Source organism: Pezoporus wallicus, unplaced genomic scaffold, assembly GCF_028554395.1.
Source record: "Pezoporus wallicus isolate ANWC-B61680 ecotype Strahan unplaced genomic scaffold, APGP_CSIRO_Pwel_v1 contig_2545, whole genome shotgun sequence".
Classification (NCBI taxonomy): domain Eukaryota; kingdom Metazoa; phylum Chordata; class Aves; order Psittaciformes; family Psittacidae; genus Pezoporus; species Pezoporus wallicus.
Genome location: NW_026640157.1, coordinates 97,032 through 110,786, shown reverse-complemented (window position 1 = coordinate 110,786; position 13,755 = coordinate 97,032). Strand labels below are relative to the sequence as shown.

Genomic DNA, 13,755 nt, shown 5'->3' with positions numbered 1-13,755 from the left:
CCAGAAAGCCAACCGTATCCTGGGCTGCATCAAAAGGAGCGTGACCAGCAGGTCGAAGGAAGTGATCCTGCCCCTCTACTCTGCTCTTGTGAGACCTCACCTGGAGTATTGTGTGCAGTTCTGGTGTCCTCAACATAAAAAGGACATGGAATTGTTGGAACAAGTCCAGAGAAGGGCCACGAGGATGATCAGGGGACTGGAGCACCTCCCGTATGAAGACAGGCTGAGGAAGTTGGGGCTGTTCAGCCTGGAGAAGAGAAGGCTGAGTGGAGACCTTATAGCAGCCTTCCAGTATCTGAAGGAGGCCTACAAGGATGCTGAAGAGGGACTCTTCATCAGGGGTTATAGCGACAGGACAAGGGGGAATGGGTTCAGCCTTAAACAGGGGAAGTTTAGGTTAGATATAAGGAGGAAGTTCTTTCCTGTTAGGGTGGTGAGGCACTGGAATGGGTTGCTTAAGGAAGTTGTGAACGCTCCATCCTGGATGGAGCCTTGAGTGACATATTTTAGCGTGATGTGTCCCTGCCTATGGCAGGGGTGTTGGAACTAGACGATCTAAAGGTCCTTTCTAACCCTAACTATTCTATGATTCTATGAATGCGCTGGTTTGGGCAGAGGAGGGCCTAATAGCACTAATCCAGTGAGGCAAATAAACCTTCCACGAAGATATACACATGGTAGGGAGAAGAGGTGAGTTTTATACCTTGTGGTCCAAACTTATTTGGCAGGTCCTGAGCAAGGTAACATCCACTCTGTGTTAGCTCTGTATAGCAGTACAGAGTTGCTAGAAACATCTCATGCACACATTTTACCAAGGAGCCCTTAACCAGAAGGTTTCTACATGCTGAAAAATAACTAATAATCATATCTGAGCACTGCAAAATTACTACAATGCCTCAGATTTCCAGACTAAGACACACATTTCCACAGAAATTTTGGTAAGGAGGTAAAGCCCAATGAACAGAAGTTTTTAGAGAAACAGTTGATTTTCTTTCCCTTCCCCTAACCAGCACAGGAGCTCTTCCTATGGTATGCCTTCTTTAAGAAATACATTCTGGTATTTGCCCTGCTTATATTTATCTCCCATCAGTCAGAGAAAGGCCTGCATCTGCAGAAGAGAATCCTTATGCTGGTGCCAGAACTCTAACAACACAGCTCAGAGTTTGGTAAAACAAACACAAAAAGAGCTCAGACAAATCAAGCCCAACTCTTGAACATCCCCCTGTCACATTTGGGAGATCAAACCTATTTAGAATAATACTTGGGACATTTTCCTGACATTCAATTTAAATGTTTGCCTGTTGCTCCTAATTATGACCATGGTTCTGTGAGTTTACTTTTTAAATACTTTTTAAACACAGCCCTTCAACCTTTTATTAGCTTACCCAAGCCAAGTACATTATATTGTGGCTTATTAACACTCTACCTTCCCAACTCAATCATTACAGCCTCAGTTATTTCACTGCTCTTCTCTGCATTAAATCCCATTTCCTAACTCCTTCCTCTTATTGATGGAATTCAAAGTCTGACCTTGACACAAGTGTATAATTTCCTTTTAGTCCAAAATCCACCTTGGCATTATTGTAACTCCCATATATCCTCTGCCCAGCCTTTACCCCCAAGCCTTGCAAAGCATCACAATTTAAGAGTTCTCTGTTTTCCACTGAAATTATGCATTGTGTTTTCAAGGATCCTTGTCATAGCAACTTCAACCTCGATGGCTTTGACTCTTTCATATATCCCTTCATAACAAATTTGGTTTTAGAAAGTTATAAAGCAATATACTATATGGTTTTGGTAAGTCTTCACAGATACTTTCCTCCAATTCCTCACTCCCTGTCACACTATTTGTTTGGTGGTTTTCTGGTGGGTTTTTTTGGTGACTTTTCTTTTTTCGGGGGGGGGGGGGGAAGGGTTGGTCTTTTTTTTTTTTTTTGGTTTCTTTTTTGTGTTTTTTTTTTTTGTTTGGTTTTTGGTGGGGTTTTTTGTTTTGGTTTTTTTTTTTGGTTGGTTGTTCATTTTTGTTGTTGCGGGTTTTTTGTTTTGTTTTGTTTTTTTTCTGGGGGTGGTATTTTTGTTGTTTTTTTTGGGGAGGGTTCCCCTTTTAAAAAATAATCAGTCATAGATACTAGCCCCAAAATAATTTTATTTTGGTCTATCCCAAATGTATGTCCTTTTCTTCCTACTGTGATTTGATGTGCAGGATCACAGAATCATAGAATCATAGAATAGTTAAGGCTGGAAAGGACCTTAAGATCCCACTGACTTGTACATTACAAAAAAGGTAAGAGACTGAACTCTCAGCATGACTGTAAGAAAATATCAATCATGGTGTTTAAGTTTATTCCCTTTTGGATGACCTTTCTGGTCGTTTTGTCTCTCCTACCTGTCCCTTCTCTTTGCCTTTCATTTGTGCTCATTTCTAGAAAAATTAGGATGCAGAAAATCTGATGCTGAATTATTTGGAATACAATTAAACTTAAATGTTATGAACCATTAAAGATGTGCCCTTTACTCTCTTTTTTTATTTCAACCAACATTGCTAAATTTTACTTCCACAGAACCAGCTAGCTTTTCTATAAGATTGCATGATGGTGCACCTAGAAACACCTTTCATTCAGGCTACTACAATTCCCCTGGTGCCTGCAACAATTCAGGACAAGTTCTAGAGCACTTTCAGAGCACATATGGGGGCAACTACATTTTGAAAAAAATAGCATATTTGTTTTAAAATGTTAATGTCGATCCTTTCCCAGCACTGGCTTAAAGAGGAAATACTTAGTGAATACTCAGAAATTCACGAAGTTTACATTTACAAATATTTTTATATCAGAAAACTTTTTTATATGCAAAACTGGTTTTGTTTCTCTGGGTAGTCACCCAGTTATCTCCGTTTTTAATGTAACTGCAGATCAAAGACTAATTTTCAAGTTGCTAGAATGAGCTTTTTTTTTTTTTTCCAAGATGAAAGAAGAAACAGGACTGGGTAATGAGAAATAAAAAGAGGGATTTCCATCCTGTACTTCCTCAGTGTATACTCTTATCTGACAACCTCACTAGCCCACTGCGGGTTTTATGGATTTCCATACATATATACATTCACATCTTTAATAACTCCACATTAGTAACTTATTTATTACTGGGACTGTTGATTTGCAACTAAGGTAACAGCATTGTAAATAATAAAGAAATAAATTAATAAATAAACAAGCCAAACAAACAAAAAACCCGACAAAAAAAACACAATTGAAAACTAATATTTGTGATTAACAAGCCAAACCACCAGCTCAACTTTGTACAACCTGCTTCCAGCCCCACACTTTGTCTGCCACTCCTCCTTATCCCTGCTTCCATCTTCCTAGCACTCTCTCTTCTGCTTTAAAACTACTACCCCAGTTGCAGCCTCCTCTAACAGACCTCAAGATGCTTTCCATCATAACGTTGAAAGTGCTTCCGACTTGGACAAAATTAAATTATTCTATATTAAAGCCTACTCTTTAAAAAGAGATCTTTTTGGCTCAGGGACATACTCTGACATTCCTATAGCTTGTCTAAAAAAGAAACACTAAAATAAAACTCTCTTCCTACAGTCATATACATAGACATATTTTTGTTTTGTTAGTTATGGTGTCTTTTCCATTTGCACTAAAAGTAAATTAAGATGATCAGCAAAAAGGCACTTAGCACCCAAAAAGAACATTCACACTTAACTAGTTTGAATTTCCACCAACCAAATGATTTTGCAGGAACTCCCTACACTGACACCCACTCATTTATACCCCTACGAACCATCATCTGACAGAGCCAGGGAAAATTCACAAATGCCTTCTCATACCTTCTTCTCCATACTATGCTCCCCAACTTTCCATACACACCTTAAATTGCGTTACTGAAGTTCACTGCAGTTCCCAGTGACATGTACAAAACCTAACAGCAAAAGCACACTTGACATCCAAAAAGAAATTCCACATGTCGACTTGTACATTTTCAATTTCCACCAATCTGTTTGGGCAGCAGCAAACCCCTTATGTAGACACATTTGTACTCTTATAGGAATCGGTTTACCCACATCAAACTACTCTTATTCCTAGGCAGAATTCTTCCATTACCAAAGACTGAGGAGTCTTCCATTACTGAAGACTGAAGAGACGCCTACAAGAAGGAAGAGAGGTTGCCATAGGAGAAGCACATGAAGGCTACCTAGAGTTAGCAGGGACGGTCACGAACATTCGAGCTCACTTGGGAAGTAGAGCACAAGTCAGTTATTTGTAAGCCACAGCCTTACAGTTGCATTCATTAAACAAATGAATTTTCTACCTCTGGTTTAGTTTCCCCATGCCTTTCTTGTATGTTGTCTTTAATTAGTTAACCTTATTGCTTCTGCACTACTTGTGACAACATACCCTGCCTGCCGCTACCATATAGAAAACAGTATCAGTATTCCTTGGGGAATTTTCAAGCCATTAGGTGTCCTTCTAAACCATTACCTGATAAGCTTATTTGATAAATTTGAATGTCTCCAGGGAAGGAGACTCTACAACCTCCCTGGGCAGCCTGTTCCAGTGTTCCGTCACCCTCACTGAGAAGAAGTTTCTTCTCAAGTTTAAGTGGAACCTCTTGTGTTCCAGTTTGTACCCATTACCCCTTGTCCTATCATTGTTTGCCACTGAGTAGAGCCTGGCTCCATCCTCGTGACACTCCCCCTTTATATATTTATATACACTAATAAGGTCACCCATCAGTCTCCTCTAAACTATAGAGACCCAGCTCCCTCAGTCTTTCCTCATAAGGGAGATGTTCCACTCCCTTAATCATCTTCGTTGCCCTGCGCTGGACTCTCCAGCAGGTCCCTGTCCTTCTTGAACTGAGGGGCCCAGAACTGGACACAATATTCCAGATGCGGTCTCAACAGGGCAGAGTAGAGGGGAAGGAGGACCTCTCTCCATCTACTAACCACCCCCCTTCTAATACACCCCAGGATGCCATTGGCCTTCTTGGCCACAAGGGCACAGTGTTGGCTCATGGTCATCCTGTCGTCCACTAGGACCCCCAGGTCCCTCTCCCCTACACTGCTCTCTAACAGGTTGTTCCCCAACCTATACTGGAACCTGGGGTTGTTCCTGCCCAGATGCAGGACTCTACACTTTCCCTTGTTATATTTCATCAAGTTATTCCCTGCCCAACTCTCCAGCCTGTCCAGGTCTCGCTGAATGGCAGCACAGCCTTCTGGCCTGTCAGCCACTCCTCCCAGCTTAGTGTCATCAGCAAACTTGCTGATAGTACACTCAATTCCCTCATCTAAATCGTTGATGAATATATTAAATAATACTGGTCCCAGTACTGACCCTTGAGGCACTCCACTAGTTACAGGCCTCCAACTAGACTCCGCCCCATAGACTACAACTCTCTGGCTTCTCTCCTTCAGCCAGTTCACAGTCCACCTCACTACCTGATCATCCAGTCCACACTTCCTCAATTTAGCTGTGAGGATGCTGTGGGAGACTGTGTCAAATGCTTTGCTGAAGTCAAGGTAGACCACATCCACCGCTCTGCCATCATCCATCCACCGTGTTATTTCCTCATAAAAGGCTAAGAGATTGGTCAAGCATGATTTCTCCCCTTGGTGAAGCCATGTTGACTGCCCCTCATAACCCTCTTATCCTTGATATGCCTTAAGATGGCACCAAGGATAAGGTGTTCCATCACTTTCCCAGGGATGGAGGTGAGGCTGACCGGTCTATAGTTACCCGGGTCCTCCTTCTTGCCCTTTCTGAAGACTGGAGTGACATTTGCTTTCCTCCAGTCCTCAGGCACCTCTCCCGTTTCCCAAGACTTGGTAAAGATGATGGAGAGTGGTCTAGCAATGACTTCCGCCAGTTCCCTCAGCACCCGCGGGTGCATCCCATCTGGACCCATGGATTTATGGATGGCCAGATTGCTCAACTGGTCTCTAACCCATTCCTCATCCACTAAGGCAAACCGCTCCGTCGACCTGACTTCATCTAAGGTCTCAGGGGTACAGGGCTCTTCAGGACTGCCTGCAGCAGAGTAGACAGAGACAAAGAAGGCATTCAGTAACTGCCATCTCTGTATCTTCTGTCACTAGGGCACCCATCCCATTCATCAGTGGGCCTACATTGCCTCTGGTGTTAGTTTTATCTGCCATGTATTTGAAAAAGCTCTTTCTGCTGTCCTTGACCCTTCTAGCCAGGTTTAATTCTAAGGAGGCCTTAGTCATCCTAGCTGCCTTCCTACATCCTCTAGCAGCAGCCTTATATTCCTCCCAAGTGGCCAGCCCCTCCTTCCATGACCTCTAAACTCTCCTCTTCCACTTGAGCATACCCAGCAGTTCCCTATTTAGCCACGCAGGTCTCCTGGCCCTCTTCCTTGACTTTCTACGTGCCGGGATGCTCCGATCTTGAGCTCGGAAAAAGCAATCCTTGAATGCCAACCAACTATCTTGGGCCCCTTTACCTTCAAACAGCCTTGCCCATGGGATTTCCCCTAGTAATTGCTTGAAAAGGCCAAAGTTTGCCCTGCTAAAGTCCAGGGTTGCAATTCTACTTGCTATTCTACTGGTCCTACCACACAAGATCCTGAATTCCACCGTCTCGTGGTTGCTGCAACCAAGGCAGCCCTCAACCCTTACTGCTTCGACCAGACCCTCCTTGTTAGTGAGAATGAGATCCAGCAGCGCTCCTCTCCTGGTTGGCTCATCCACCATTTGCAGGAGGAAGTTATCATCCATACACTGGAGGAACCTCCTGGACTGTGGCTGGGTTGCTGAGTGGTCCTTCCAGCAAACATCAGGGAAGTTAAAATCCCCCACGACAACCACGGCCTGTGACTGTGAGGCCGCTCTCAGCTGCCTGTAGAAGGCCTTGTCAACTTCCTCACCCTGATCTGGTGGTCTGTAACAGACATCCACAACAGTATCCTTTCCAACCCTAACTATTTTATGATTCTATGATTCTATGAGCAAAAGTTAAAGGGGCATTTCTGTTTGCACTATAGCACCAAGTAATTTCAAAAGTAATTCCTTGGAAAGATACATAATTTGGCAAAAGGGCTCCCTTTCAATAACCATTAATATACTCAGTGCCACTCTCCAACACTGGACTAGAAAGCACTCAGAGTGACAAAACAGCTGCCTAATAACCCCTCCTAAACTCTGAGCCTGTTATTGTTTTCTCTGGTTAAGTGCAGAATAGCTTGTATGAAATGAAGCTGTATCTCAAGAGGCTCACAGCAGAGTTCAAAGCACACACTGCCCTCCAGTATCATTTCCTTCCACCCTTGACACAGAGGTTGATGAAAAATCATCTGAATAGGCTTCAGCAATGAAGAGATCAGAAAAGTTCCCCTTTGCTGGGGTAAAAAAAAAAAAAAAAAAAAGTCTCCTATCACTCGAAGGTTCCCAAGTGTGGACAATAACATACATTAATTTCTCCATCCTGACACTGGGTTTCCTTTGTCTTCATCTCTTGTCACAAAGTATGGGAAGTGGCGAGGTATCCTGTTTTCCCAATCACAGACAAGCAGGTCACATTCTTCATTTCTGAATCGCCATGAGATGATTGCTAAGTGGTTCCTTTCCAAACTATGTCTGTGCCTTGCCCTTAGCTGGGAGCGCATAACTTCACACTTGAAATTTCATACAAAAAAAAAAAAAACACAGCTGCCTCTATCTTCAGACAGACAGACTGTTCTTTTGGCTTCCATTCAAGTGCCTACTCATGCTTTAGTTAATAATTCTTTTCAAAGGTGTCAGATCTTGGAACTCTCCTCCATCACAACCTCACATCCTTACATTCCTGTGCGGTACAGGTGGGGCTGCCAAAGCTATCCCAGTATCACCGAGAATTTACACTCCTTAACTACATTAGGTAAGCTTTTAAGCAGTACTTCAGATATCTAAACATTTCTTCACAATCAAGGTTCTTCCAATAACTCTTCAAATCCCTTTGTCTCTCCCGGAATTGTTAGTACTAATAACAAACAAACAAACACAAACAAACAAACAAAAGAGGCAAACTTTCTTCCCTTCATTCTAACCAGAGTCACTCAGGCTACAGCATGTACTCTGCATATCAGTAGCAAATGAGCTATAAAAGTGAACTAATATTTGTGTCGCCTGAGATGTATTTACATTTTCAGAAGTTCACTGAACACTAATAGAATGGTTATTTTAACTGCAATTTGCTACAGTTCTTCATTTCAATCCTTCCACTTCTTGAAGCATCTTACCAGTTCCATCATCTGCATCATTCTGACCAGTCTCCCAAATATCTGATTTTGTCCCAAAGCCATCAGTGGCAGAAGAGTCCGTATAGTCTGCAGGGTTAAATGTCCTAGAGTTTTTAGGGTTAAGAAATGGAAGAGAACACATGGGTCATTCACTGAACACAAGTGTCATCATTTTTAGCTGAAGTTGTATTAAATTTAACATCTCAATTTCCACATAGTTTTTGCTTCAAAGAATTTTTTTTCCTCTATGAGCAGACATAGATAAAAAGGGGAAAAAGGAGGCACAGAACTTTCAGCCTCCAAGGCACTATGCGGCTGCTACTGATAGGTACAAATAGGTTCTCCAAGTATGAGATACTGACATTGGGTAAACTTACATTAGGTTTATATGTGTGTATAATTACAAAACAAAAATAATCCATTAATCCTCTAACAAACCTATGATTTTTTGCATCCATATTGGGATATCAAACACATAGAAATATTAATACATACAGAGGCAATATTAATATAGTTAATTAATATTGCCACTGAGTTTGATCATTGCCAAAATCTGTGCTCTGCATGTTTCTTACCCCATGCCTTGGGCTGAAAACCTCCCCGCTCCTCTCCCTCTGCCACGTCCAAACACTAGGAGAGAAAACACCATTTAACAAGTAACAGCAACAGCAGAAGAGCCACCAATCGCTAGTCTGTCACATTAGAAAATACCATGGTTGAAAAAGAAAACTTAAATATCATTTACTTCCCAAATTTCCTCACAGAAGAATTTTTCCCTAACACACGCAAGTAAACCACAGTTCATCTAGGAGAACATCTTCCAGGAGGACTTGAAAATTCTTTGCTATCTTTTCTGTATCTAGTGAAGTAGCTCCAAATGCCAAAAGGACTTACCTAAAGACCCACCCTACATGAAATGGCTATTGCAAAATCATTAGACATAGTTCAAAACTTAATCTATAATTACTCACTCTTGCTAAGATGCTCTAGAATCCCAGACTCCCTGTATACTCCCATCTATCAAGAAATTCCCCACCACTTTTTATCTATAAGGAGAAAGTTTAAATATCCCATTTGCTTCCTTCTGACTCAGCCCACCGGCTCACCCCTACCCTCCTGTGCTTTTGCAAACCTGTGACTACACATTCCTTCTGCTTCCCCCTTAATCAGTTACTGACATGAAAATTACCCAATTCAAATTACTCAAACCACCTTGTTATCACATGAAAGAACATTAATTTCTATTTCAACAAGTATTTGTTGCCTCCAATTTTAAGCTACCAGCCTGTTTACAAGCTTCTTGATACAATGAATGGCTTTATTTTCCCATGTTGCATAGCACCAACAAGGCAAAAAAACTTATTTATTAATCATCCATAAAGCACACGTCTACAGAAACTGTTAGAAACTATTTCTTATATGCAGCATTTTTCTATATAGTTTTTTGGTTTGGGGTGGGGTTTTTGTTTGTTTGTTTGTATTTTTTGTTTTATTTTTAAATCTCCTCCTCTTTAGGACCTCAATATCTGAGGTTTCTCCAGTTTGTTGATTTCTTTGAGGAAAACTATGAATAGTATTTTGTATTACAAGAAGCTGCAGACTGAGAGCAAAGTGATGCTTATTTTAATGACAAAATTATGTGGTAATTCATAGAATTGTTGCAGATTATCTTAAGTTTTATTGAATCTTTCTATATTATGTTTGTTTGTGAAACAGGTAGCTATAGGAACACCTTGATTTAAGAAGCTAGCTTTTATGTTAGCATGGGTTGCTGTGTTACTTGAAATCTGCCACTGTGTTGCTTTAAGTCCCTGTTCTCTGTTACATGTTAGCCTTAGTCCTTACTCTCTAGACCAAAACCAGAGCACCTAGGGTCTACTGTATATAGGATGAGTTATTTGACAACCTCGCAAGGTAAATATCTAGCCAGCCAACCTGGCAACAAACTAAGATTAGGGTGTCCTTTAGATGAACTATCCTCATTATACTCACATTATAATACTGAAAAATACACCCACAGACCGAGAAGACCCTTGCCCAGGTGAAGGACCCTTCCTCCATGCAAGCATAGTAACAGAAGAGAATGACACAGCAGATATTATAATTATATGCAAATTACTAACCAATCATCGTAACCAGGAGTGGACTAACTTGTAATTTTTGTGTGTAAATGTAATGACGAAATTGGCATGGAATGTGCTTGATTTGTGAAAAATTCACCTAGCACCCAGAGTTGCAATAAAGAAGTGCCTGCTTCTTAACTTTACATTGGTATTAAGGAGTTTTATTATCCTGACTTTCAGTGACAGAATCATAAAATACCAGGTTGGAAAGAACCTCAAGGATCATCTGGTCCAACCTGTCTTGGCAAAGCATGACCTAGGCTAGATGTCCCAGCACCCTGTCCAGGTAAATCTTAAAAGTGTGAAAAATTTTCCTCCTGTGTCCAACTGGAATCTCCCTGGGAATAACTTCTACCACTCATCCTTTCCATGTGATTCTTTGTAAAAAGGGAGCCTCCAGCTTCTTTGTAGACACTCTTTAAATACTGGAACATAGTGATAAGGTGTCCCGTGAGCCACCTTCTCACAAGGCTGACCAAACCCAGTTCTCTCAGCCTTTCCTCATACGGCAGTCTTCCCAGTCCTTTGATAATATTTGTTGCCCTTCTCTGAACCATCTCCAGCCTGTCAACAACTTTTTTGTACAGCAGGGAACAAAAGTAAACATGGTATTCCAGGTGTGGCCTGACAAATGCTAAGTAGAGGGGGATGACATCTTTATGCTGGCGATGCCCTTGTTGATTTAACTCAGCATCCTGTTGGCTTTCCTAGCTGCAGCTGCACACAGAATCATTACTGTTGGAAGGTACCTCTGGAGATCATCCAGTCCAACCCCCCCTGCCAAGGCAGGGCCACCTAGAGCAGGTTACACACTGTTGTGGTTTAAGCCCAGCCAGTAACCGAGAATCACACAGCTGCTCACTCACTCCGCCGCGCTTCTTCCCCCACACTCCTGGAGGGATAGGGAGGAGAATCGAAAGAATTTAAATCCCACAGGTTGAGATAAGAACAGTCCAGTAACTAAGGTATAATACAAAAATACTACTACTACCACCAATAATAATAATAATGATAAGGAAAATAAAAAGGGGAGAGAATATAAAACTAAGAAGAGAAAAGGAAAACAAGCACAAATGATGCACAATACAATTGCTCACCACCCACCAACCAATACCCAGACCCACCCAAGCACCAATCTGGGCCTTCTGGGTAACTCCCCCCAGTTTATATACTGGGCATGACATGCTGTGGTATGGAATACCCCTTTGGCTAGTTTGGGTCAGGTGTCCTGTCTCTCCTTCCTCCCAGCCTCCCATGCCCCTCCTCACTGGCAGAGCATGAGTCTGAAAAAGTCCTTGATTGGAGTAAACATTACTTAGCAACAACTAAAAACATTGGTGTGTTATCAGCACTGTTCTCAGACTAAAGTTGAAAACACAGCACTGCACCAGGTACTAAGGAGAATAATGACTGCTACTGCTGAACCCAGGACACACAGGAATGCATCCACGTAGGTTTTGAATGTGTCCAGAGAAGGAGGCTCCACAACCCCCCTGGGCAGCCTGTTCCAGTGCTCTGCCACTCTCAACGTAAAGAAGTTCTTCCTCATGTTAAGGTGAAACTTCCTGTGCTTTAGTTTATGGGCATTGCTCTTCATCCTGTTGCTGGGCACCACTGAAAAGAGTCTGGCACCATCCTCCTGGTACCCCCCTTTGAGATATTTATATGCATTAATGAGATCCCCCTCTCAGTCTTCTCTAAACTAAACAGGCCCAGCTCCCAAAATTTCTCCTCATAAGAAAGATGTTCCAGACCCCTGATCATCCTTATTGCCCTCCACTGGACCCTCTCCAGTAGCTAGCTAAAGGGGTATTCCATACCACAGCACATCATGTCCAGTATATAAACTGGGGGGAGTCACCCAGAAGACTCAGATCACTGCTCAGGATGGGCTGGGTACTGGTCAGCGGGTAGTGAGCAACTGTACTGTGCATCACTTGAGTTTACTGTTGGGTTTTTTCCCTTCCCTTTTTAGTTTTATATTTTATCCCCTTGTTATTTCCCTTATCATTATTATTATTGGTGGTAGTAGTAGTATTTTTGTATTATATCTTAGTTACTGGACTGTTCTTATCTCAACCTATGGGATTTACATTCTTTCAATTCTCCTCCCCATCCCTCTGGGAGCAGGGGGGAAGGAAGAAGGGGGGGAGCGAGCGAACAGCTGTGTGGTTCTGAGTTACCGGCTAGGCTTAAACCATGACACTTGGGCAGCCTGTTCCAGTGCCTCACCACCCTCACAGTAAACAACTTCTTCCTTATATCTGACCTAAATCTCCCCTGTTTAAATTTGAGCCTACAATGAACGTGAAGTTGTTAAACAGGTTCGTCACAAACGGTTGAGAACACTTCATTAAGATAATTTGCACACATGAATGCACAGTCTAAGATATTTGTTAGAGATACAGTAATTCTATGTACACTAAGCCACTGAACAGAAATTGAAGTTTTTTCTTTTTCTTCAGTCAGATATGTCAGTTTGATTTGATGATTAAGTGCTATGACATTAATCTAGAGAGCTACATTGTTAACAACAAAAGCAGTGTATAAGGTTACAAAGCAAATAATGGACTGCATTTGAGATTAGCCAAGTATTTAGAAAAAATCTGCCTTGATATTTATAATGTGAGTATAAAGGATTATTTTATACAGCAAATTCCAAAAAAACTTACATTCCATCAATTAACAGCACTAACATACCAAAAACTGTAGCTGTGACCTATACCACACCCTACTCTGCAATGTATCTACCTATCCGCACATCCCATTTGATTCACAGGCACAAGAAAGTCATTCTTGCAGCCCTCTGGAAGCTACATGTCCTTGCATAAGGATGTGCCTGTCTTTGACTGACTCCTTACTAGTCATTCATAAGAGAAGTGACTCCCCTGAATGCAAAATTTTTCCAAAGTCAAGTCACACATTACTTCAGTAACTTAGCTCTGCTGTGCACTGTATCAATTTAACTCATTTAATACCCACTTCCCTACACAATCTGCACTGTACCTAGACCACTCAATTTCATTCTTCCTGCTTTAAGAAAAAACAAGCCTCTTTCCACTCCAACCTGTGAAAATCCAAACCAACTACACATCCCTTGATTCCATATGAAATCCATTTTCAACATCTTTCCTATCTCTTCTACAGGATAGGGTCAGAGTTGTACCCAGTATTCCACAGTATTCTCTTTCCACACTTATCCTCATCAATTCTTCCATGCCAAATTCCTTCTCTTACCAAAAAGCTTCTAAGGTGACTTTTATTTTCTCTGAGTGGGTACCAAAACCAGAAGGCAAGCCTGACAACCAGATCCACCCCAAAGAAACAGCACAAGTACATATCAAATCCCTCCCCCAAGAGTCCTACAGATGAAATCTTGTACTCT

The 13,755-nt window shown here is 41.7% G+C and overlaps 1 protein-coding gene across 1 annotated transcript in view; it reads right to left on the bottom strand.

Annotated features, from left to right (window-relative positions):
* LOC130603762 (ubiquitin-associated protein 2-like) overlaps positions 1-13,755 on the bottom strand; it is a 150,599-nt gene that overhangs the window by 93,290 nt on the left and 43,554 nt on the right. The window contains exons 6-7 of the mRNA XM_057417774.1: positions 8,823-8,877; positions 8,248-8,351 (exon numbers count right to left, since the gene is read on the bottom strand). Of these exons, the coding sequence (XP_057273757.1) occupies positions 8,248-8,351; positions 8,823-8,877 (159 nt within the window). The remainder of the gene's footprint in view (positions 1-8,247; positions 8,352-8,822; positions 8,878-13,755) is intronic.